The sequence below is a fragment of the Schistocerca cancellata genome, chromosome 7, assembly GCF_023864275.1.
Source record: "Schistocerca cancellata isolate TAMUIC-IGC-003103 chromosome 7, iqSchCanc2.1, whole genome shotgun sequence".
In the NCBI taxonomy this organism is placed as follows: Eukaryota; Metazoa; Arthropoda; class Insecta; order Orthoptera; family Acrididae; genus Schistocerca; species Schistocerca cancellata.
The window spans coordinates 278,699,854-278,727,305 of record NC_064632.1 but is presented as its reverse complement, the minus strand read 5'-3'; the positions used below and the strand labels follow the sequence as shown (position 1 = coordinate 278,727,305).

Sequence of the window (27,452 nt, the reverse complement as noted above, 5' to 3'; positions counted from 1 at the left end):
TTAGGTTAGTTAGGTTTAAGTAGTTCTAAGTTCTAGGGAACTGATGATCTCAGTTGTCAAGTCCCATAGTGCTCAGAGCCATTTGAACATAATATTTCATTCTGCAAGCAGACACATTCAATTTTCATTAGTGACATGGTAGTTAATACCACACTGCGTCACGTCAACTACATGAGCCGTTGTTCACATACATGTTAGCATCAAATTCGATCGTCCTAAAAAGACTTCAGAACGCACAGTTGTGTGACATTTTAATATCACTGAGAGTAAATACCGATTTCCTCTTGCAGTTACAGAAACAGGGCACACAAGAACCGAGCTGAACATGGCGGTAAAGGTTTCGATTATTCACGTGACTGCCTAAGGTAAATCGACGTTGGTCTTTGATTTCCGTATCTGCAGGCAACTTCGTGAGCTGTACTTCCTGTTTCTCTAGTTCACTGCAATCTCGGATGCACAAAGCGAACGCGCCCTGGAGCGATGCCAACTGTTTGCTCGCTTCCGTTGGGGTTGCGCAAATGCTGAGTCACGCCGTGCTGGTGCAACGGCCAACGCGCGGGTCGTTCCCCCGCGCACTCGCGTGATGTGCGCTCCACATCCGGCATCTTGTATCCAGAAGTTCAACGTGCCAAAACTGTTGTGAAGGATTAAGAGGCCTTACGCCCGGGTTCCAACTTGTGGCCTTGTCAATTCCGTCTTCTAAAAGGTTTACATTCAAGCACACGTGTGAAGTCTTCTTGGCTTTTTGTGTTTGGAAAGTTTAAACTTTATAACTTGATGTTGGGTCTGGGAGGGGGACGGGTGTAGCATGAGGGGGAGACGTATCCCTATGTTTCACACTTAATTCATTACAGAATTTTCCTGCATCTCTATCTAAGACTGTCTGTTGTGGTTCTATTAAATCAAAGATTTAGCGTTACTGTGCACAATGAGAAATACTGGTTGGCTTAGCGATCACTACATAACTTAGGTTTTCTGCTCTGTCAGGCTGTTCACGAGACATCGTGCTGTTTGCCTGGGACGGCGGCAGCTTCGGCGTTGCTTGTCTTGTGAACCTTTGCAGAACAGTGTCGAAGTAGTCCAGGACACTTCTTTACTCCCTCACCAGTACTACATAAACACGTCTATAGTATACCGGGACATCAGGAGACTTCCCTCTTGTCGCTGTACATCAGTAGTTGGCCTCTTCTCTGCGCCAAACTAGAGCTTACATTCAGTTCTAGGCGGCAGAGCAGTTTTTTTAGTAGGCTCTGAAAACCACCGCCGTTTTATGCAGTAATTGTAACTATCTGTGTAGACCCAAACGCAGCAGTCAGAAAAAGAAAAACAAACATTTTCTACTCCCGAAAAGCAATCTAATTTGTAAAATTTCGAGGTTGCAAAAATTGTCTGGCCCAGGAGGTTAGCATCCCCTCGAATTCTGTGTAATGTAATACATTCATACACTTACGAATTCTGCAACCCAGTTGGCATGGCTGCACAATATAGTATCAAACTGGCACAATATAGTATCAAACTGGGGACACAGGAACCGCCGTGGTTCAGTCGTATGTGAATTTTAGGGCGGTTTTGCTAGATTTCCCACATCCATCCAGTTGTACATTGGCCTTGGTTTACACTTTGCGCAAACACCCAAAAATGTAGCTTTTACGTTACATTTTGTTCGACTTTAATTGTATCAGTCTATATTAAAAAATATGAGGCATGACAATAATCAATCTATTGACATGATTTTGTAAGCAAACAAAGCATTATAGATAGTATCAAAGTTGTAAAAGCGATTTTTTAAACCTTATTTCTTTTTAAGTGCCGGGCGGTGTGGCCGAACAGTTCTAGGCGCTTCAGTCTGCAACCGCGCGACCGCTACGGTCGTAGGCTCGAATCCTGCTTCGGGCATGGCTGTGTGTGATGTCCTTACGTTAGTTAGGTTTAAGTACTTCTAAGTTCTAGGGGACTGATGACCTCAGATGTTAAGTCCTATGCTCAGAGCCATTTGAACCTTTCTTTTTAAGTTTGTTACGAAGAGTATTAAACAACAGCAATTTTTGCTGAATATTTTTATTGATATCTGGCAATATTTTTGCGTACTAATTCTTCTTATAATTACGATTTTTAATGTCATCTTCTTATTGGTGTAGGAATGGAAATATATTTTTTGAATATTTTACTTCTTAACTCGACGAATACATTTGAATCAGTGATATGGCGATGTAATGATCGGAAATTAACTCAAAAAGGTGGCACCAAAGTCAGGTTACTGATAGAAGCGGATATGCGTTGCGTAGACTAATGAGATGTGCTGACTTTTTGCCTACCAAAATAATTTACCGTCAAAAACATACTGAGTGAATGACGATCATTCGTTTAGTAGCAGTACGATTTCTGTACTTCTTGTGAAATTTGATTCTTGAGACATGAAATCTCTTCAAATTCAAGGCATCAGTTGTATAAGAAATTACGTTTATATAACCTTGCTCCTTCTTGGTTAAATTGCTGTTGACGCCCGTACTACTGTACTAAATACGCTATTTTAGCGCGCGTCAGTCAACCTCTACAGACATCACAAAGAATTTAGTGAACAGCCAGAACCATTGCCACGGCTGGTGGAAAGTTGCATTTTTTATGAATACAGAGATTCCATTTCTAGACCGTTTGACGCACAGGTTTAAGCTGTTAGGGGGTCTCATATTAACACACAATGTGCTGCAGAGAGAAAATTCCATTGTACTCGTAGATTCGAAACAATACCCTCCTAAAATGGTCACTTACTCAGTTATCAGTGGAAATATAATAACCAACGATGTCAGTCTCTAACATTCATATATTATTACGATACGAGAGCTATTTGAGCCCCTGTACGCGGTGGTCAGGTGTAATAAGAGTCTCGCATCAGTTGTCTTCCTCTTAAGCTAGGTGCAGTCGTAGCAGTGTGCGCCCCGTTTACAAACAAATTATGTGATAAATTCAGAAAAATCATGAATTAAATAATGAATTTAGTAAAGTAGGTATCATAAGAAGCTTAACAGACGATAACACTTAATGACGTTATGTTGGCATTTAATGTTGACATTTGCACTTCAGGGTAGCACATCACTTTTCTCATGTTCACATATGCAATAAAATATATCCTATAATAAGAGTTAATGTCATACGCAGCTTTTAATTTGGTGTATATGTATATCTATTACAGACAGAATCAGTCTTTAAAATTAATGAAATAACTGGGGCCAGCGAAGTCATCCTCAGGCAGTCAATGACCTTGTACAAAAAAGGGCGGAAGAATGGATGGAGGGTAAGGGAACCCTCTTGTCTTTGAGATGGAATGCTGCCTTTAAAGACAGAAGAATCAGCTGTTGTAAACAGCGTGGGGATACAGAAGACCGTGGAAATAACTGCATCCACAGGAAATATTGCTTGAAAACCTCACGATGATTTCTCCATTCGCAAAAGATTTGACAGCGAGCGGTTAACGATCCAACCGAATACCTGCTGTGTCCTAATTCTCAGCTTACTGCAGAGACGGCGCTGATGACAGTCTGGACTGAGCTCATAGGTGACCCCAACAATACGCTGTTGCCTGGACTTCCGTCTGGAGATCTGTTTAATGCACCACTCGACGCCAGTCTGCCCTGTACAAACCCATTCATTTCTGTTTCACTAATGTAACCACTTCAGCCTGTTTACTGTAGTCAAGAACTGGTCTATCGCTACAATTTGTACCTTGCGTACTGCCCTCCGTTACCAAAAAGACGACTCCTTTACGCCATAGGATGCGGCCCATCAACTGACACCTTACCTTTGTGAAGTTGTATAGCAAGTTTCTTTCTCGCCAGTCGTGTACAGTGTCAATTCATTAGTTATATGGCCTGTCCGCCCGTTCTTCAGCATTTTTCTCTGTCAGCACTTTTCAAAAGCTTCTGTTCTCTTCTTGTGTGAGCCGTTAATCGTCCATGTTTCACATCCACACAAGAGTACACTTCAGGTAAATGCCTCCAGAAAATGCTTCCTAACACCTAAATTTATATATTTATTTTTCAGAAACGATTTTCTTGCTATTTCCAATCAGAAATTTGTACTCTCTCTACTTCAGCCGTCGAAAACTCATTTTCTTTTACTGTTTGGTTTCCCAATATATTTCTCTTAGCATCGCCTTATTTGATTTGCCTACATTCCTTGGTTGATGATCATTTTATCTCTTTTTAAGACGACATCCATTCCGTTCAACTGATCTTCCCAGCTCTTCGCCGTCTATAACAGAATTACAAAGTCGTCGGTAAACCTCAAACATTTTTATTTCTCCTCGCTGAACTTTATATCCCTTTCCAAATGTATCGTTGGTTTCCTTTACCTGTTTGCTCAATGTACAGACTGAATAACATGGAGTATAGTCCGCAACTTCGTCTCACTCTTCCCCCTGTCACTGCTTCCCTCTCATGCCCTTCGACTCTTGCAACTACCATCTGGTTGCCGTACAAGTCGTAAATAACCTTTCGCTCCTCGAAGCCCTCCTACCTTCAAAATTTCAAGAGTGTATTCCAGTGAACAGGTTTCTCTAGATCTGAAAATGTTGTAAACCCAGATTTGTCTTTCTTCAGCCTATCATCAAAGAATGAGATAAATCGTAGATTCAGTACGACCTCGCATGTTTCTACATTTCGCTGGAACCCAAATTGATCTTCTACCAGACCTTCCATTCGCGTGTGAATAGTTCTTGACAGTATTCCGCAATCATAAATGATTAGTCTGATGATTCTATATTATTCACACCTGTCTTTCGAATTGGAATTATTACGTTATTCTATATGTCTGGGGGTATTTTGCCTCTCTCATACATATTACATACCAGTTGGAATAGTTTTATCACTGAATGTTTTCCCAAGGGTCTCAGTAATTCTGAGGGAATGGCATCCACTCCAGGTACCTTGTTTCGACTTGTGTCTTTGTCATCATCCTGCTCTATAGTATGGAGCCCCTGGCTCGGTCTCTTTGGAACATAACGCTCTTCATCTGTTCACCCACCACTTTCTCTCTCGACTCTGTGTCATTCTTCTCATCTCTTCTTCTCACATTCCTTTACTCCCACGATCTGTCTGTCTCTTGACCTTCCTCTAGGTCTCTTGCCTTCTATTGTCTTTCCGTGAGCCTGCCGACAAGGAGCGAAGGGCAATAAACGAATGTTTCAGGTGGTACTAGAAATGCGTGTGAAGAGCATGTCTGCACATTACTAATGTTTTTGCATAGACATTTTTTTCCTGTTTTTACATTGTCGTTGATGTATGAAACCTGAGTAAAAAAGGGAGAGGAGCAGACTGACAGATTTATAGCTGCCTCTTGGATGTACAATAGGCAACATGGACATTTGACACACTGTGGCTTAATTTTAAACTTTACTATTCTTTTTTTTTCATAGACTTCTCACTGATTTGGTGGGGCCCGCCACGAATTCCTGTCCTGCACCAAACTCTTCCTCTCCGAGTACCACTTGTACCCAAAGTCCTCAATTATTTGCTCGACTTATTCCCCTACAGTTCTTGCTCTCTGCAGCTCTCTCTAGTACCATGGAAGTTACTCTCTGACGTCTTAACAGATGTCGCATCATCCTGTCCCTTATTCCTGTCAGTGTCTTCGGTATGTTCCTTTATTCACCGAGTCTGCGCATAACCTTGTTGGGCCACAACAGCGGAATGTGGGCGAGCGTTATCTTTTTGCAAAACATCTCCTGGAATGCTGTTCACGAATAGTAGCACAACAGGTCGAATCAGCAGAGTTACATAAAATTTTGCAGTCTTGGGGGATAACCACGAGGATGCTCCCCCTGTCACATGAAATCGTATCCCAGACCATAGCTCTAGGTGTAGGTCCAGTGTGTCTGCCACGGAAGAGGGTTGGTTGCAGGCCCTAAACTGGCCTCCTTCTTACCAGCATGCGGGCATCACTGGCATCGAGGCAAAACAAGCTGTCATCAGGAAACACAACGGACCTCCACGTTGCCATTCAATGAGCTCTCATTTAACACCACTGAAGACGCAAATGGCGGTGGTTTTGGGTCAGAGGAGTGCACGCCATAGGGGGTCTGCCACGGAGCAGTCCTTGACGTAATCGATTTCCAACAGTTCGTTGCATCACTGTGGTGCCAACTGCTACTCATATCGCTGATGCAGATGCAGTACGATACGCCAGAGCCACACGCCGGAAACGGTAATCTTCCCTCTCGGCAGTGCCATGATTCCGTCCGGAGCCCGGTCTTCTTGCGACCGTAGATTCTCGCGACCACCGCTGCCAGCAGCATACAGTGGCCACATTCTTGACAAGTCTGTCTGCAGTATTGCAGAAGGAAGATTCAGCTTCCCGTAGTCCTATTACACGACCTCATTCAAACCCAGTGTGCCCCAGTGTGTCCTGACTGGTCTGCAGTGATTCGCTGAGTTGTTTACAGGCCACCGATCAGTGCTACCAAAGCCATCCTCTGGTAGCAACTATCCAGGAGTCGGTTTATGCCCGCGAACGATCTGGTCGCTCAGTAGTCTTTGTATGGACTCCGGGGCATGTTGGAATCCCGGGAAATGAGCTCGTTGACAAGCTGGCCAAACAGGCCACTCGTAAGCCGCTTCTGGAGATTGGTGTACCCGAACCTGACCTCCGATCGGTGTTACGCCGCAAAGTTTTCGGGATTTGGGATGCTGAATGGCGCAGCTTACTCACGCCCAATAAACTCCGCGCCATCAAGGAGAGCACAACTGAGTGGAAGTCTTCTCTGCGGGCTTCTCGCAGGGACTCTGTGGTCCTCTGCCGCCTTCGCATCGGCCACACTTGGCTGACGCATGGCTATCTTCTCCGGCGTGAGGCCCCACCATGTTGTCGCTGCGGTTCCCGTTTGACAGCGGTCCACCCTTTGGTGGACTGTCCTCATCTAGCCGCTCCACGACGGAATTTTAATCTCCTTGACTCCCTTCCTTCGATTTTAGGAGACGATGCCTCCACGGCTAACTTGGTTTTACATTTTCTCCTTGACGCTGGTTTTTATTCTTCGATTTAAGTTTTAGTCCCTGTCCTTTGTCTCCCTGGCTCTCTACCCTAGTACTTTTAGCTTAGAGATTTTAATGTGTTGCAGAGTGACTGGCTCATCCTTTTTTATCCTCGTGATCAGCCAGCCCAGGACATCTGCTCTACTGTTTTAAGCTCTTCTGCCTGTTTCTTGTTTTTCTGTGCTTTTCTTGTCTTCTGCTGTTCCTAGTGTGTTCAGCTTTTTTTTTTTTTTTTTTTTTTTGGTCCATCTAGAACTCCTGTCGTGTGTCCTGTTTGTTTTTCGTTTTATCCCATGGACTTACTTCAATGGAACAAGGGACCGATGACCACGTAGTTTGGTCCCTTTGAACATCAACCAACCAAACCCAGTGAGGTTCCCCACCACGTGCAGTCTCACGATAGTTACAGCGAGATTTAAAGCACAACTGATTTCCATTTTCATAGTGGCACTACCAGTGCCACTCTTACGCGACTGGTGCGAAAACTGAATAGACATCTTCTTTCAGAGGTAGATACGTGCCTATGAACATTCGTTTATGTCGCGCAACGCCTTGTTGGTGGTGCGATTTTTTTTCGTCGGTGTATGTTGTTTGCAGGTGCCGGTTCAAGCTGTCAGCCTAGTTACTCCGATGGCACTTATACGCCAAGAATAAAATAAATCGCGAAACTTTTTAGGCGGACGATGTAACTGTAAATAATCTTTGGCAATACCCGCTGTGCGTTGCCCGAATTCGCAGTTCTGTGCAAAAACGTCGTTCGCGATAACACGGCTTTCTAGGACGCTTGTCCACAGTGCTATCTACTGACGGCTAAAATGCCGTCCCTAATGGAAAGATGGCGGAGTGCAGATTGTGCTCGGCAAACAGTCGCAGTGCGCCATCGCTCGGCCTATCTTCTCGCTGCGAGCCGTCGCTGTAAACTGCGCCGCTGAGCTGGCGTCGATCCGTGGCCTGTGCAAACGACAGTCTAACGACGCTAACGACTGGAAAATTAACCCTCGTATCTCGGGTCGTAAACGGTGTACATTTACTGGTAGCCGTAAAGACCGTCTACTGCGCAGCTGTTTCCCCTGTGTGTACAAACACACGTAGAGCGAAAGCATGGGGGTTGCACTATTCGGCTGTCACTCGTTGTTGTTGTTATTTATGACCAGAATGTTCTAGCACGCAGGAAGGAGGATTATACTTTGACGTCTCAGCGATAAAGAGGTCTTGTTACGAAAGGCAGTAGCGCACTTGCACTGAAAAAGTGTGGGAAAAGAACTGGTTAGGTCTGTTGAAACAATGACTCCAGCGTTCGACTCCTGCGATTTAAGTTTAACCAAAGAAAACCTGAACATAGTACACTGTTCGCCGCTGCAATTGCAATATCGTGAAGGACAGATAACGACGAAATTTTTCTTACCGAGCGTATACAATGTAGTGGGCAGAAAACGTTACCAAACCGCCTCCGCAGCTGCATACGCGGTCGCTAACGGACGACGCATGTGCGGTGGCGCTCGTCTTGAAGAGATTAACTTGGAATCCTGTTTAGTTAGTTAGTAACGTGCTCCAATGATCAGTCTCATGGTAACCGTCATGATGTGGAACGTGTTACGTACATAAGAAATGCACACAGGAATCAAGGTTCCCTTTTTTTTAAGCTTAAAATTTTTATTACCTACCCCACTCCCTTGTTGTTGCTGGTGTGGTCTTCAGTGCCGAGACTGGATTGATGCAGCTCTCCATGCTACTCTATCCTGTGCAAGCTTCTTCATCTCCCAGTACCTACTGCAACCTACATCCTTCTGAATCTGCTTAGTGTATTCAGCCGGCCGGAGTGGCCGCGCGGTTCTGGCGCTGCAGTCTGGAACAGCGAGACCCCTACGGTCGCAGGTTCGAATCCTGCCTCGGGCATGGATGTGTGTGATGTCCTTAGGTTAGTTAGGTTTAACTAGTTCTAAGTTCTAGGGGACTAATGACCTCAGCAGTTGAGTCCCATAGTGCTCAGAGCCATTTGAACCATTTAGTGTATTCATCTCTTTGTCTCCCTCTATGATTTTTACCCTCCACGCTGCCCTCCAACACTAAATTGGCGATCCCTCGCTGTCTCAGAACACGTTCTACCAACCGATCCCTTCTTCTCGTCAAGTTGTGCCACAAACTCCTCTTCTCCCCAATGCTATTCAGTACCTCCTCATTAGTTATGGGATCTACCCATCTAATCTTCAGCATTCTTCTGTTGCACCACATTTCGAAAGCTTCTATGCTCTTCTTGTCCAAACTATTTATTGTCCACGCTTCACTTCCATACATGGCTACACTCCATACAAATACTTTCAGAAATGACTTCCTGACACTTAAATCTATACTCGATGTTAACAAATTTCTCTTCTTCAGAAACGCTTTCCTTGCCATTGCCAGTCTACATTTTATATCCTCTCTACTTCGACTATCATCAGTTATTTAGCTCTCCAAATAGCAAAACTCCTTTACTACTTTGAGTGTCTCATTTCCTATCTACACTCCTGGAAATGGAAAAAAGAACACATTGACACCGGTGTGTCAGACCCACCATACTCGGGTGGGCACGACTGGTTTTGCATGGGGATAGGTGCTTCCATTTATTAGAGACTATCGATGTCTGACGTTACTGTTGTAAAACTTTTAATTGGCCCTCTAATATGACTGGCTAGTCATGACGTAAGGGAAGATGGAAGGAAAAAGGTAATTCGTGGATGTCCATGTCGTCAACGATTGGTAGCTGGTCGGCAAGTTTTCCTCCTGGTGTGCGCAGAAGTGGACTGACAGTTGCTCTACAGCTGTTTGTGCAGATACGCCCGTGTCCCTTGTAGATTCTGCCTCGCGACCGATCGCGGCCCGTTGGAATGGAATGTCCGACAGCCAGGACGCCGGGAGTTTGTAGCCATCTTCTCTGTTGATGTTGTCAGGCTGCTTAATAATTTCGATCGCCTCCCGTATTTTGCGTTCTCGCATCCACGGTTCTTTCGCCAGTACTCGGGCTTCCTGGAACCTGATAGGTTGTCCACAGTCACGCTGGTGTTCCACTATCGCCGATTTATTATGTTGTTGTAATCGTACATAGCGTTCGTGTTCTGCTACTCGTAAGCTGACAGGTCTCCCTGTTTCTCCTATGTAGGCAGCTCCGCACTCACACCGTAGTTCGTAAACACCTGTAGTGTTAAGATTGTTGTGTACATCCTTGGTGGAACCTATCATTTCGTGGATCCTGTGGCTGCTTCGAAAAATCGGTTTGAAACCTCGTCGGCGGAGGACGTTGCCTAGCCGTTCACTGACGCCTTTTACGTATGGTAAGTGTACCAGTGGAAGCTTCTCTTCTTTGCCTTCTTCTCGTGTTCTGCTCCCTTTGGTTTTAGCTACCTTTCTTATGACGTTTTTTTAGCTTATTATTGCGCTTAGTTTTTTACCTATGACGCGGAATAATACCCAGAAGAAATTTAATCACTATGTGAGATTATTATTTGACGACATTTTAGCCGTTTTTACCGTGTAATTTTCGTACGCGCGCTGATAGCCTTGCTGTTGAGTGCCCATAAACTGCGAAGACACACACGCCAGGTGTGAGGAATGCAGTGTGGCAACGTTCGTTCTCCTCGGCAGCTCCACATACGGACACATCTACCGCAGTGGTGTACACAGGATCGCGACGAGGTGACCACCGTTCCTGTGTGATGGTGCTGGACATCTGGCGGCCCGCCGTCAGCCCGCGCCTCTCTGCTGCCGCGTCAAGAGTGGCCGCAACGCTGCGCCGCCGTGCTGACTGCTGACAGCGCGTGGCGCTGCAGACGTCGGGGTGCTGTCCTTGTGGCTACTTGCCTCGCTGCGGACAAACCCGTGTACTCTGGCGTCCAAGATTAAGGCAAAAACCACTGTTCCCCTGTCCTGTGCCAAATTCACGATATAATCGTACTAACTGTCAACGGATGTCTCGAACATTTCATGGAACACATGAACAGCATACATTCGAACATCCAGTTCACTGTCGAGATGAAGAAGGAAGGAAGACTGCCTTTCTTAGACGTTTTAGTACAACGACAGGCGGACGGGCGTCTTGGCCACTCTGTATACCGTAAGCCGACGCATACCGATTTATATCCGAATGCACAGAGTTCCCATCATCCTGCTCAGAAGAGAGCCGTTTTGAACACGTTGATATATAGAGCCAAAACTGTTTCTGACGAGGACGACTCAAGGTCCGAGATTAACCATCTGAAGTACGTGTTCCGAAAGAATGGCTATGGTGCACGCGATATAAAGGCAGCGTTCTCCAAAAAAAGGAAACGTGAAAATGCTGCACACTCGCAGGATGAAACAGCGATTGCGGTTCTTCCTTTTTGTGGCGCGACTTCCAGCAAAATAGGAAGAGTCCTGCGTAGACGAGGTATAAGACCGATTTTTCGTCCTTCTAAGAAAATTAAGGAGATGATACGCCCTGTTAAGGACAATCTCGGCCTCAGGGTCCCTGGAGTTTATAATATACCCTGTGAGTGTGGAAGTAATTATATAGGTCAGACGATTCTTATCGTTTCCGACCGCTGTGCAAAACACCAACGCCACATTAAAAATAGAGAACTGCAGAAATCGGCAATTGCGGAGCACAGCCTCACGAACAAACATAACATTTTGTTCGATGAAACAAAAATTCTATCCCATGCTTCCACGTACTTGGATTCAGTTATTAAGGAGGCTGTTGAAATAAGAATGAGCCAAAACAACTTTAACCGCGGTAGCGGATACCATCTGAGCTGTGCATGGAAACGAGCGCTTGTTGCAGAGAAGCAGCAGAGACGTTCCTTCCAAGGTTTACGTGCCAACGGAAGTGGTGGCGCCACCGGCGCACACAGTGACACCGTCTGCGACAGTAGTACGTAATCGCCGACCAATCATAAGCCGATCAATCAGAAGCCGTCCACGGGATATAAATAAGGCTACCACAGCAGTAGTGAAGACAGTCAGCTCCTGACGATGACGATGGGGATAATCGTCGAAAGCTCGAGATTTTATCCAGAACTGGCACGGCAAGAATGCCGAGAATGTTTTACATATATGGGCCGTAGCGAAAAACTTCGTTCCCAAGTACGATCTTGTCCCGCACGGAAGATGGCATTCTGGTCAACGGAGAACCAAGCCAACGATGGCGTCAGAGCGCCTACCAAACGCGCTACTGTTTGCTGGGTAGTCCTACGCCCACAATCGCTGAGTACACAGTCACAGACGGTGCAGTATGGCACAGAGAAGACGCCTACCAGACTCTGCGATGGGGGACCATAGAAAGAACGGAAGCAGCACAGTCACAACCTGATATGGCGCGATGGGTTAATGTGAATAGCTCCGTTGTTTTTCGGGTGTGGCGACAGTTTATAAAGATCGAAATTGTATCCCGAATACCAGGGCAGGGCCGACCACATGTATCATCAGAAACAGAGGACCTTCATTTCGCTGTAAGGGCACAACGGTACCGCCTTAGTACTGCACGGCAACTGGCATCTGACCTCGCAGCATCCACTGAACATGTTATATCGAGGCAAATGGTGTACAGAAGGTTTCGGCAGAGTGGCCTTTATTGTCGGAGACCTGCTGTATGTGTGTCTCTGACGCTTCTTCACAGAAGGGAACGTCTAGAACGGAGTCGTCAACATACTATCTGGACGGTCTGACAGTGGGTCAATGTTCTTTACACAGATGATTCCCGTTTTAGGCCGGACAGTGATTCTCGACGGATTCGCATCTGGAGGGAACGTGGAACACGATTTCTGGATCCAACCATTGTGGAAAGAGACTGACATCGAGGATAATCCCTAATGGTGTGGGCAGGAATTATGTTGACCACTCAAACACCTCTTCGTAAAATTCTAAAGTTAAACCGGCAAGGTTTAATGCTGTCGGTTATTGGGAAGACATATTGGGACCCAAGGTGCAGTTGCTGCGAGATTCTGTGGGCCCAGACTTCGTATTCATGGACGATAATGCTCGACCTCAGCGTGGTTGATGTTTTCCTGGAAACGGAAGATATTGCACGTACGGTGCGACCTGCTCGCTCTCTCGATTTGAGTCCCATAGAGCACGTCCGGGATGAACTAGGGACACGGGTTGCATCACGTCAGCCTCCACCAACCACTCTCCAAGGTTTGCGAGCAGTGCTGCGGAAAGAACAGGCGTTATTGACTCAACATGAGATTGATGACATAATTCACAGCATACCCCGTCGTTTGCCAGGCCTGTATTTCTGCCAGGGGTGGCGCACCCCATAATGAGCGCATTAACCAGCTGTCAGCATGTGTATGAAAATCCGTTAAAATGGAAAAAATGAAGAACATTTTTGCCTAGCGTTACACATGTTGCAGTTGTTTACGTCCAGTATTCTTTATGTACTACTTTACTATCACCTGGTTATACTGTTTTGTAGCAAAATAAATGTAGCCTTGCAAAATGTCGGTTTGTTGTTTTAATTATGGACACCAGTGTACGTGACGTGGAGGTACGATCCTGTCCGGCTGAATAATAAGTCTGTCCTCTCGGTCGCTAGCCGTCTGACACCTCGCACTTCTTGCACGGAGGTCACTGTCGTCCTGGTAAAACCATCGTTTGTACACTGAACAACCAAAGAACTGGTACACCTGCCTAATATCGTGTAGGGCCCACACGAGCATGCAGAAGTACCGCAACACGTCGTGGCATTGAATCGACCAATGTCTGAAGTAGTGCTGCAGGGAACTGACACCATGAATCCTGTTAGGCTGTCAATAAATTCGTAAGAGTACGAGGGGGTGGAGATCTCTTCTGAACAGCAAGTTGCAAGGCATCCCAGATTTGCTCAACAATGTTCATTTCTGGGGAGTTTGCTGGCCGGCGGAAGTGTTTAAACTCAGATGAGTTTTCCTGAAGCCACTCTGTAGCAATTCTGGAAGAGTGGGATGCCGCATTGTCCTGTTGAAACTGCCCAACTCCTGTCGGAATTCACAATGGACATGAATGGATACAGGTGATCAGAGACGATGCTTACGTACGTGTCACCTGTCAGAATCGTATTAGACGTATCAGGGTTCCCATATCGTTCCAACAGCAAACGCCCCACACCATTATAGAGCCTCCACCAGCTTGAACAGTCCTCTGCTGACATGCAGGGTCCGTGGATTCATGAGGTTGTCTCCATATTCGCACACGTCCACCCGTTCGATACAATTGGAAACCAGACTCGTCCGACCAGGCTACTTGTTGCCAGTCATCAACAGTCCAATGTCGGTGTTGGCGGGCCCAGACGAGGCGTAAAGCTTTGTGTCGTGCAGTCATCGAGGGTACACGAGTGGACATTCGGCTCTGAAAGCTCTTATCGATGATGTTTCGTTGAATGGTTCGCACGCTGACACTTGTTGATGGCCCAGGATTGAAATCTGCAGCAATTTGCGGAAGGGTCGCACTTCTGTCTCGTCGATCGATTTCTTCAGTCGTCGTTGGTCCCGTTCTTGCATGATCTTTTTTCCGGCCGCATCGATGTCGGAGGTTTGATGATTTACCGGATTTCTTACACTCATGGTACACTCGTGAAATGATCGTGAGGGAATATCTCCACTTCGTCGCTACCTCGGAGAGGCTGTGTTCCACCGCTCGTGCGCCGACTATAACGTCATGTTCAGACTCAATTAAATCTTGATAACCTGCCATTGTAATAGCAGTAACCGATCTAGCAACTGCGCCAGACACTTGTGTTATCGAGGCGTTGCGGACCGCAGCGCCGTTTTCTGCCCTGTTTACATATACCTGTATTTGAGTATGCATGTCTATACTAGCTTCTTTGGCGCTTCATTGTATCTGGCGGCTGCATCAAACAGTTCCGGGTTTCCATCGCTGTGAGCTGTCAGGCGTAACTAATGGCGGATGAGTCGCCAGCGGATGAGTTGCCAATATGAATATGAAGCATAAAGTAGTTTCTGGTATGAGCGCCATCTAGGAGGCGCCTGATTATTATGCTATACTTTGATACCGCAAGCTGTGAGGCGCCCTCTGAAGATAACGTTGTGCACAGCGTCTGCCGCAGAAGCAGCAAAGTGTATACTCGACACGACAGCTAATAAAGTTGCTACAGTTCGCGTGGACAAGAAAATGGCGTACCATCGACACCTGCCCAATACCACTGAGCAACTTGAATGTATCCTCATTATATGAGAAGGAATTTAGAACCTTACACAGCAAAAACCATTTAAAAGCCACTGAAGCACCTTTTTTATGGGTGAATTACTTCATTTACTCTATAAACGGCAAACCATCTTACAGGGTCAGGCAGAAGATACGTCTGCTATATTTTAACGTCCTTACCACGGACACTTTCATACACTGAAATCTGCCAGATGATGAGGCCACGTCGAAACCAGTCTCAGAAAAATAATGTTCCACGTCATATGAGCTTTAATTGGTATAAGAATGTCTTTCATAATTTTGGTTGCATCTTTTCCCGGTCCGGTTGCGAATGGCGCACGAGGAAGAAGCGAGTCGGCAACCCTTTGAATGGGCTCTAATTTCTCTGGTTTTTCCATCGTGTTTATTTCTCAAGATGTCCTCAGGAGAACATAATATGCCCCCTACTCTTCCCAGAAGATACTCTCTCTGAATTCTCACTTGGTACCCTTCGCTATTTTTTTTTTTTTTTTTTAATCAAGATTTGGTTGGTAATTCAGTTCCCGTTTCAGCCAGCTTTCCGTTCCAAGTACTACGTGGGCATTATTACTTTTAATAGGTTAGTCATTTTGGGACCTTACCGTGCACTCTCGTGCAGTTAACTGATACCATATTAATAGTTTCTCTTTTTTTTTTAAGGATGAATGTTGTCATATGTGATTACCGTGGCTCATCTACTCCTTTCTCAGATTCACCATCGAGTCTACAGAGGAATTTCTCAAATTTAAAAAAATAAAAAAAAAAACACGTCTCACGTACTCTGCTACCTGACAGTGGTGGTGAAGAAATTTGCATCCGAGATCGTCACATGATATTCTGAGGCTCCGGTTTAGGTCTTCCTCTCGATTCCAAACCAAAGGTCTGCTACAGGGTCTGTGTAAGATAACTGCAAATTGTGGAACGTGCTTCCATGCCACGAGTGAAGCAAGCTGATTTAAATATCAGTTCAGTCAATAATCAGAGGAGAACGAGGGAGCTCTCAGAACACAACAGGGAGGTGGCATTCGTGCCGATACGAGCTACGATACAATTTGCGGCCTGCTGTACACGACGATGGGTTCCATAGCCGTTCGCAGAGCCTCTTCCACATTTCGGACGAGACCTCCCGGTATGTTTATACCGGCTACAAACTGGTACTCATCGAAAATGTCTGGAAACTGCTTGGTTGGCCGCGATCCACCACAGTTGATGCTTTGTCGTCTTGCGTGCAGGGCTATTCCAAACAAACATGTCTAGATCCTCTTTGTTTTTATGCAACGCCTTTTAATGGCATTAATGATTGCAGCACAAGGTGCACGTACAACATATGAAATCCGAATAATTAAGGCACTGTCATGAACCTTATATGTTGTATTACATTCACTTGTCACATTTTTTTTCAGTTTGTTGTAGCATTTTTAACTAACATTAGTGTTGTAGTGATGGAGACAGTGACACCACAGATGGCAACAGTATTTCTGCAATTGTAATGGAAAACTCTGAACTTCCATATAACTACAGACGTTGGCACAGCACTACACGCTCTGTTGGTTAATACGGCAACATTTTTTTGCATTTTCAGGGATTCACGCAGCACAACAGTCGAGGAGTTCGCCATACCGCAGAAACCGGTGCTGGCTAGAGCTGGCAACGTCCGCCAGGACACATCCATACTGCTCACTGGTAAGTAGCAGTCACTTTCAACACAACATAGGCACTTCTGCTTATTCACACAAAAAAGCTTCTTTACTGGCCTCTGAAGTTCCCCCGTAATAAACTAGTACTCTTCTACGATATTCACTCATCTTAATTTTTGTGTTTTGTACCAAAATATCGCCCAACCTTACACCTACTTGAACTTCCTATCCTCTCACAGTGCAACTCACAAACACTTTTTTTATCAAATCAACCCAACTCTCCCCATTTTTCGTCACAGAAGAAATCCTAGGCTTTCCTCTTCTTTCCAGTTTCCACTTTTACTTCTTCATCTTTTTCTCTTTTCTTTGGTTCGTCATCTTTCTCGCCTTCTCCTATTATTTCATCTGTCCCTGTTCTTTCTTCCACTTTTCCCTCTTCCACTTTTCTTTCCCCTTTACTTCCAAATCCTCTCACTCTTTCATTCTCTTTCCAAATCACACTTTCAATCCCCTTTCTCCTGCTATTTCCCCTTCCTCCTATTCTTACCCTTTATCCATTTCTCCTATTTGCTCATTTTATGTATTCTTCCTTTTTACCATTTTTCCTGTTCTTGCCCTTTTCCTGTCCTCCCCCTGTTTCCTGTTCTTTCCCCATTTCCAGCTCCTGCACTTTATTTCCTGTTCTTTTCAGTGTTTCTCCTTTTCCTTTTTAGCTTCTTCCCTGTCTCCTTTTCTTTTTTTCTGCTATCTCTTCTATCCTTCTCCTTTTTTTTCCTTTTTTCCCATTCCAGCTTTCCTTTTCTTACACAGGACGTCATCTCCATCGCAATTACACTTATCCCAAAATACAGAGGTAGGAGAATCATGACGCCATCGATAAGATCTGACCTGTGGTGGTCAGATATGATCGACGGGAACATTCACGACGAGTCACCCCTATGCTATGGTGCAGGACAGCGACAGGCCACTCTGATATTCGAATGTCCCACAAATTTGGACATTGCACATTTCGACCAGCTGGCTAAATGGAGACCCACGAAGAGGACCTTTTCAAATTCTGTCAGGCGCTGATAACATCGCCTCATACGAGTACGCGGCATCTCCGTGTATTTCACGATGCTCGCTGAACATGTGATTCTTTTCAGGCGCCTCATATACCCTAAGAGGCCTGGTAACAGTACTAAACACGAACAACACTAATGAACTCTGTGGCCGTTCTACCTGTCACAGAGGACTACAGCTCTAATCATTTACATTCCCACCGACGGCGTGTACGTGTACGAAGTTACGTTTTCTGGTGCTTGACTTTTTTGTCAGGCATTGTATGTGGAGAGTTGTTTATGAATAAAAGTGACTTATCGATAAGGAAGGTAGCGACAAGGATGTGGAGCCGGCAGTGGCTGCCTAATTGGTTTGATAGTGCCGCGACCCGACCGTTTGTCTTTATCGTACTTGCGCTCCTTATCTTCCGTCGACATTTATTTCATTCTCAATAATCCCAATATTTACTGTAACTTTGATTCACTCGAAATTCCACCCACCTCCCCTCGCGCCACGCCCCCATACTTACTCTCGCCTCCTACCCACTCTGTGTCTACTGTCTACTTGAAAATGCGTGTAAGTTCGGATCGAAAAAGTCGCGTTGTCGACACGGCAGTGGCCAACGAATGTCCGTCTCCCAAAGAACTTAGCGCACCCTGGTCGATATGGTAGCCTTAGACTGTTGAGCTCTATCTCTGCTAGCGTGCGTGTAACGACACACGCCATAATACCATTATGTAACGATCCGAGAACGGCGTCTGGTATCGGTACGTTCAACACAGCACTCCCGTCTTTAAGGCGCTTGACCACTCGTAAATAACTTCCGCAAGTAACTTCTGCTAGCCCTTGCTGAGTCGTTAAATTAGAACATAAACTTGGCGCTACTTTACTTCTGCAAGCCACTTTCACAGATTTCTTTCACGAACCTGCTGCAAGAATCTGCTGAAGTGTTTCCGCTAGAGTCACGTCATAATAAAGGCTAGTGGAAGAAGAGTCGCCACGGTCTTGCGTTCTCACTATTAAGGAAAAATCGTGAAAAACGAAATCTCAAGGAAAAAAGAAATGTTCGTGGGAAGAAATGGATACAAAGGAGTACGTATTTATGTTATCAAGAATCACAACTGAACGAACTAAAATCAGAGGACATCGTTCAGGTTCAAAAGTTTCTGAGAATGTCGTATGCAAGTTTCGAACACACCATATTACTGTACAGCCAAATATTCGAAAAGAGGATACAAAAATGCGGCACGCTATATCAGCAACAGATCGCCTTCTAATTACTCTTCGATTTTTGCGAACAGTATTTACTATTTTTATTATAAATGCAACGCATTTATGCTTGCGCTAACATTAAATAATCAGCTAAATTTCAGAGGCGTCTATACAGCCATTCTACTTCCCCTTGTGGTGGAACAAGATAACTGGTAAATTCATTTCGCACTTCTGTGGCTGACAGTGGCGAATTATGTATTTTTTTATGGATACCCATGCTACATTTTTACGGTCTATGAGTGTTTGCGCCTTTCCCCTTCTCGACGCTGACGTATTCGTACGAGTACGGAATTTACAAGGCTTGTGCGAGTTTGAGAAAAACTTTCAGCATGTGGCAATTTCGGCAAGTACGTGCAGCAAGATGTAAGAAACAACACCAGCAGAGAAACAAATGTAGCACGCTCAAGGTCAAGGTCATCGTATCGTCAAGTGAGGCGACAGGTAATTCTTCATTATATGAGTGTCTGATAAGAACTTTACGTACACAGTGTACACACCGCCCCACCTTCTGGCGGAAACACAGGCGTGTATTCTCGCATGCAAACGATCATAAAGGTGGAGAATGGCATCCTGCGATAGATTGTCCCAATCACCGATTGTTGCAGTTCAGCAATGGTTCTTGCAGACACTAGAGAATGGGGTAAGTTCCCGCTTCATCATGTCCCACACCTGTTTACTTCACGAGAGATCTGGTGGTCTTTCTGGCCAGGGAAGTACGATGCGCCCCAGCAGACGTATGATGACGTGCATTGTCCTGCTGAAAAAGCACATCATTTTCCTGTCGAAGAAGTGGCAGCAGCCATTGCCAATGCATTGTAATGGTCACTCATCACTTTACCCTGCAAAAACATTGAGTGTGAACACCAGTTGTAACTGACGGCCCCACATAACGTGAAGCCTGTTGGGATGGGACCTGCGTGTCATGGGCGAATGACCTCCGGAACAGGCAGCTCTGCGCGATACACATGTATGTCCTTCATTCGCATACAGACAGAACTCAAACCCATTACTGAAGACAATACACTCCCCAGTCAACTCCTTCACGACACGAGAGTGGCCACGGTCGACGGTGTCGTGGTATCCTGGCCACAGACACACATGATCTTAACCCTGCAGCAAGCAGACGGTTCTCTATGGCCCCTGATGACACAGGAGGTGCAACATTTGTCCGGATTTCGAATGTGTGTGCTGCTCGAGCGACCACCACTGTCGCACAGGGCGTCGATCTTGACCTGCGTCTGCACTGCGGGTACGTCCAGAACCTGCTCTACATGTGTCGGAAATGTTCCACGGATTACAGTTCAATACAACGACACGCCACCGGTACATCCCATACACAGTGCAGTAATCCGTCGATTCCTCCATCCAGCTTCCCACAGGCGCACAATACGGCCTCGTTCAAATGCTGAAGCTGTTCTACTGGAATAAGTACTCGTCGGTGGGGTGTGGCTGGACCTAGAATGAATGTTGCAAACATTCTTGACCTTTAAACTCAGCACAATTACTGCCTGCAGATTCAAAACACAGGGCGCACGGACAGGCCTACTGAGAGCCATCTGATCGCCGCTGACTGTGACAAATGAATGACTAACATCACGATTCTCGAATATGCAGTTATCACACCCTGGTGCCAGTCAATACAGTCGTTTCAGGGTGTTGCATTTTTTTCCGGCGGTGTATTTCCACTCGCTTGTGGGAGCTACTTCTCAAACGTGCTTGCGTTATACACTGAAGGGCCAAAGAAACTGGTACAACTGACTAATAACTTGTATGACCACCGCGAGCACACAGAAGTGCCGCAACATGACGTGGTATGGACTCGAATAATGTCTGAAACAGTGCTGCAGGGAACTGACAACATGATCCCACAGGGCTGTCCATAAATCCGTAAGAGTACGATGGAGTGGAGATCTCTTCTGGACAGCAAGTTGCCCGCCGGATTGGCCGAGAAGGTTCTAGGCGCTTCAGGCTGGAACCGCGCGACCTCTATGGTCGCAGGTACGAACCATGCCTCGGGCATGAATGTGTGTGATGTCCTTAGGTTAGTTAGGTTTAAGTAGTTCTAAGTTCTAGGGGACTGATGACCTCAGATGTTAAGTCCCATAGTGCTCAGAGCCATTTGAACCATTTTACCTGTATTGACAGCAAGTTGCAAGGCATCCAGATTTGCTCAAGAATGCTCATGTCAGGGAAGTCTGCTGGCCAGCGGAAGTGTTTAAATTCAGAAGAGTGTTCCTGGAGCCACTCTGTAGCAATTCTAGACGTGTGGGATGTCGCATTGTCCTGCTGGAATTGCCCAACTCCGTCGGAATTCCCAATGGACATGAATGGATGCAGGTGATCAGAGACGATGCTTACGTACGTGTCACTGTCAAAATCGTATTAAACGTATCAGGGGTCCCATATCATTCCAACTGCACACGCCCCACACCATTACAGAGCCCCCACCAGCTTGAACAGCCCCTGCTGACATGCAGAGTCCATACATTCATGAGGTTGTCTCCATACCCGTACACGTCCATCCCCTCGATACAATCTGAAACGAGACTTGTCCGACCAAGCAACATGTTTCCAGTCATCAACAGCCTAATGTCGGTGTTGACGGGCCCAGGCGTGCTTTGTGCCGTGCAGTCATCGAGGGTACACAAGTGGGCCTTCGACTACGAAAGCGCATATCATTGATGTTCCGTTGAATGATTCGCACGCTGACACTTGTTGATGGCCCAGAATTGAAATTTGCTGCAATTTGCGGAAGGGTTGCACTTCTGTCCCGTTGACCGTTCTCGCGTGGCCTTTCTCCGTCCGCAACGATGTCGGAAATTTGATGTTTTATCGGATTCTCGATATGCACGGTACACTCGTGAAATGGTCGTACGGAAAGATCCCCACGTCGTCGCTACCTCGGAGATGCTGTGTCGCATCGCTCGTGCGCCGACTATAAAACCACGTTCAAACTGACTTAAAGCTTGATAACGTGCCATCATAGCAGGAGTAACCGATCTAACAACTGCGCGAGACACTTGTTGTCTTATATAGGGTGGTCCATTGATCGTGACCGGGTCAAATATCTCACGAAATAAGCGTCAAACGGAAAAACTACAAAGAACAAAACTCGTCTAGCTTGAAGGTGGAAACCAGACGGCGCTATGGTTGGCCCGCTAGATGGCACTGCCAGAGGTCAAACGGATATCAACTGCGTTTTTTTTTAAATAGGAACCCCCATTTTTTATTACATATTCGTATAGTACGTAAAGAAATATGAATGTTTTAGTTGGACCACATTTTTCGCTTTGTGATAGACGGCGCTGTAATAGTCACAAACATATGGCTCACAATTTTAGACGAACAGTTGGTAACAGGTAGGTTTTTTAAATTAAAATACAGGAAGTAGGTACATTTGAACATTTTATTTCGGTTGTTCCAATATGATACATGTGCCTTTGTGAACTTATAATTTCTGAGAACGCATGCTGTTACAGCGTGGTTACCTGTAAATACCACATTAATTCAATAACTGCTCAAAATTATGTGCGTCAACCTAAATGCATTTGGCAATACGTGTAACGACATTCCTCTCAATAGCGAGCAGTTCGCCTCCCGTAATGTTCGCACATGCATTGACAATGCGCTGACATATGTTGTCAGGCGTTGTCGGTGGATCACGATAGCAAATATCCTTCAACTTTCCCCACAGAAAGAAATCCGGGGACATCAGATCCGGTGAACGTGCGGGCCATGGTATGGTGCTTCGACGACCAATCCACCTGTCATGAAATATGCTATTCAATACCGCTTCAACCGCACACGAGCTATGTGCCGGACATCCATCATGTGGGAAGTACATCGCCATTCTGTCATGCAGCGAAACATCTTGTAGTAACATCGGTATAACATTACGTAGGAAATCAGCATACACTGCACCATTTAGATTGCCATCGATAAAATGGGGGCCAATTATCCTTCCTCCCATAATGCCGCACAATACATTAACCCGCCAAGGTCGCTGATGTTCCACTTGTCGCAGCCATCGTGGATTTTCCGTTGCCCAATAGTGCATATTATGCCGGTTTACGTTACCGCTGTTGGTGAATGACACTTCGTCGCTAAATAGAACGCGTGCAAAAATCTGTCATCATCTCGTAATTTCTCTTGTGCCCAGTGGCAGAACTGTGCACGACGTTCAAAGTCGTCGCCATGCAATTCCTGGTGCATAGAAATACGGTACGGGTGCAATCGATGTTGATGTAGCATTCTCAACACCGACGTTTTTGAGATTCCCGATTCTCGCGCAATTTGTCTGTTACTGATGTGCGGATTAGCCGCGACAGCAGCTAAAACACCTACTTGGGCATCATCATTTGTTGCAGGTCGTGGTTGACTTATCACATGTGGCTGAACACTTCCTGTTTCGTTAAATAACGTAACTATCCGGCGAACGGTTTTGACAGTTGGATGACGTCGTCCAGTATACCGCGTAGCATTCATAACACACGCCCGTTGGGCATTTTGATCACAATACCCATACATCAACACGATATCGACCTTTTTCGCAATTGGTAAACGGTCCATTTTAACACGGGTAAATGTATCACTAAGCAAATACCGTCCGCACTGGCGGAACGGTACGTGATACCACGTACTTATACGTTTGTGGGTATTACAGCGCCATCTATCACAAAGCGAATAAAGTGGTCCAACTAAAACATTCATATTTCTTTACGTACTACACGAATATCTAATAATAATGGGGGTTCCTATTTTTAAAAAAAACGCAGTTGCCATCCGTTTGACCTATGGCAACGCCATCTAGCGGGCCAACCATAGCGCCATCTGGTTTCCCCCTTCAAGCTAGACGAGTTTCGTTCTTTGTAGTTTTTTCGTTTGATGCTTATTTCGTGAGATATTTGGCCCGGTCACTATCAATGGGCCACCCTTTATAGGTGTTGCCAACTGCAGCACCGCGTTCTTCCTGTTTACATTTCTCTGTGTGTTAATACGCATGCCTGTACCAGTTTGTTTGGTGCTAGAGTTTATGACGCTGGTGTTTACTCAGCCAGCTGCTCACGCTGCACCTACGCTGACACTTGCTCTCTGTGTTGCCCACCGTTCAGCGCCGCCAGCCTCTGTGATGACGCCGCCGGCCGAGCTGTCGTTCCTGCCGCCGGTGGAGCCGCCGCCGAGCGCCGCCGTCAGCCCGCGGCCGCCGTCCGCCGCCACGCAGCTGGAGCTGGAGCTGGACGCGTCGCTGGACTGCCGCAGCCTGGACGAGGCGGAGGCGGCGCAGTCGCAGATCCTGGAGCCGCCGCACTCCTCGGGCAGCTCCGCCGAGGCGGCGGCCGCCCTGCAGCAGTCGCACCGCTCCGCCAGGCTGCGCGCCCTCAGTGGCAAGGTAGCCGAGCCGGCGCGTCGCCTGTCTGTCCCACTCGCAAATAGGTCGGGGCAAAACTGGCAGCCTGAACCCCTCAGTCTTCCTCTACTCCTTCTTTTACTCCGGCTCTACAGTAATTCTCCGCCAGTTATCACGATCCAACACTCAAACCTTCCATCCACTACAGCCCAGCCGTCTCCTCCGTGACCTTATCTGTCCATTTGGTTCTCGGTCGACTCTAAACTCTTCAAACCTCCCCCGCGCCATTTCCCTGTCCCATGTGTCCCACCCATTTCAATCTCACTGGTTTCACTACTCTTCAGTAGGTTATTTATTTATTTAATCGTGTCCAAGCCACAGACAACCAAAATATTACATATACACACAAATACAAATACAATACACATATGTATAAATAAAACAAACCCAAAATGGGGAGTCACATTACAATATAAAGACAAATATAGTATATATATCGTATCACGTCCCGCCAAAATCCAGCGCATTTAACTGCCACTGCCGTAGCGTTTGCCAGATCTTCTTTCCTGCACACTTCCCCCATGTTGCTGCATTCCAGGAGGTGGTCCATTGTTTGGGTCTGTCCGCACTGGCACGTGTCCGTCCCGTCTCGGTATCCCCATTTACACGTGTTTACGTTGCATCTGCCCACCTCAGTTCGTAGGCGGTTGAGGGTTCTCCATAATGGCCATTTTAGTTCATTTCCAGAGGCCAATTGTTCGTTGGGTGAGATTAGAGGTGCCTGGTCTCCCGTAGGCAGTGTTGCTTGCCATTTTGACAGTCTGGCCTTTTGTTTTGAGGTTTCGAGCGGTTGAACTGAGGTGAGGAAACTCCGTCTTGATTTTAGACGTGTGTGTGGAGGGTTTTGTCCGAAGAGAGGATTGCGCTGGTCGCGCAGCTGCTTGAGGCGCTCTGCTTCGCTTGCTATAGCTCGTCTGATGTTGGGTGGAGCTATGCCACTAAGCAAATAAAGTTGGCTAACCGGCGTGGGTCTTAGGCATCCCGTAGGTGAAGTACTATATACACTGTCTGACCAAAAGTATTCCGACACCCATTAGTGGACATGAATATGGGCTGTATCAGTCCTTCACCTTCATGACTACTTGAACTCTACTGGGGTCACTTTCAGTGAAGAGTCTGAATGAGTGTGGAGGAATGGCAGCCCATTTTTCCTCGAGAGTCCAAATCACAGAAGGTTTTAATGTTGGTCACTGGAATCTGCAACGAAGTCGACGTTCTCTAATTCATCCCAAATGTGTTCCATTGGGCTCCACATTTAAATCCCTCCACATTTAGCATTTTCCTAAGAACAGTAAGGGGACGACAGCACAACCACGTAATACTCATGAATACCCTAACACCGTCCGCCCCGATAGCTGAGTGGTCAGCGTGACGGATTGCCGTCCTACGGGAGCCGGTTCCATCCCTGGCTGGGTCGGGGATTTTCTGCGCTCATGGACTGAGTGTTGTGTTGCCTTCATCATCACTTCATCCCCATTCGGCGCGCAGGTCGCCCAATGTGGCGTCGAATGTAGTAAGACCTGCACCAAGGCAGCCAGACGTGCCCCATAACGGGCCTCCCGGCCAATGACTCCAAACGCTTATTTCATTTCCATACCTTAACACCATCTACTTTGTACTTCACCTTTCGCACTAGACATGATGGCAAGTAACGTTTTCTAGGCATTCACCAAACCCAAAGCCTTCCGTTGTATTGCCACAGGGTACAGCGTGATTCATCACTCCAGATCACTCGCTTCCAGCCATCCAGTGTCCAGTGGCGTCGCTCTTTGCGCCATCTGAACCGTCGCTTAGCACTGACTACAGAAATTTGTGACATACTAGGACTTTCTCGACTGTTGTACCCTATTCTTTTTAGCTCGCCCCATACAACCACAGTACTAGCTGAACTCCTGCTAGCACTTTGCAACTCACGAATGATCCCTTCCGCTGATTTCATTCGACTTTATACAACCACCCTCTGCAATGCTACGCAGTCCCTGACCGTCAGTACGTGAGGTCTACCTAGTCTCCGTTTACCTGTGGTCTTTCCTTCGCGTTTCTACTTCCCAGTCACAGAACCAGCAGTGGACTTGCGCAATTTTAGAAGCACTGAAACGTCCCTAGCGGATTTGTTAGTCAGTGACATCCAATGACCAGTCCCCACTGAAAGTCACTGAAGTATCCTGATCGACGCATTCTGCCGTTACTGCTCCTCTACTGGCAACTTAATAATCCTTTCACTCTGGCTAGTCCGCCTCTCGTAGCATCCAGTGCTCAATTTTTAATTATATAAGGCTCTGAAATACTTTTGATTAGATACTGTATTTTTCATAGGATTGGCCCAACGATTCTACTTCCTCTCGAGAGCATCTAAAAACGAAAAACACGTTGAACTCCCAACGGTACCGACCGGCCGGCGTGTGATCCTCAGCCCACAGATGTCACCGGATTCAGATACGGATGGTCATATCATCAGCACACTGCTCACCGGCCGTTGTCAGTTTTCGCGACCACTGTCGCTACTTCTCAATCACGTAGCTCCTCAATTGACCTCACGAGGGCTGCGTGCACCCCACTTGACAACAGCACTCGGCAGACCCGGACGGTGTCTCATCCAAGTGCTAGCCAAGCCTAACAGTGGTTCAAATCGCTCTGAGCTCTATGGCACTTAACATCTGAGGTCATCAGTCCCCTAGAACTTAGAACTACTTAAACCTAACTAACCTAAGGATATCACACATCCATGCCCGACGTAGGATTCGAACCTGCGACCGTAGCAGTCACGCGGTTCCGGACTGAAGCGCCTAGAACCGCTCAGCCTCCGTGGCCGGCGCCTAACAGTGCTTCACTTCGGTGATCTGACGGGAACAGGTGTTACCACTGTAGCAAGGCCATAGGCCTCGACGGCATCTAGCT

At 46.4% G+C, this 27,452-nt stretch overlaps 1 protein-coding gene across 1 annotated transcript in view; it reads left to right on the top strand.

Moving 5' to 3' along the window:
* Window positions 1–27,452, top strand: part of LOC126092731 (uncharacterized) — a 117,949-nt gene that overhangs the window by 24,003 nt on the left and 66,494 nt on the right. The window contains exons 2-3 of the mRNA XM_049908456.1: window positions 16,780–16,880; window positions 24,259–24,536. Of these exons, the coding sequence (XP_049764413.1) occupies window positions 16,780–16,880; window positions 24,259–24,536 (379 nt within the window). The remainder of the gene's footprint in view (window positions 1–16,779; window positions 16,881–24,258; window positions 24,537–27,452) is intronic.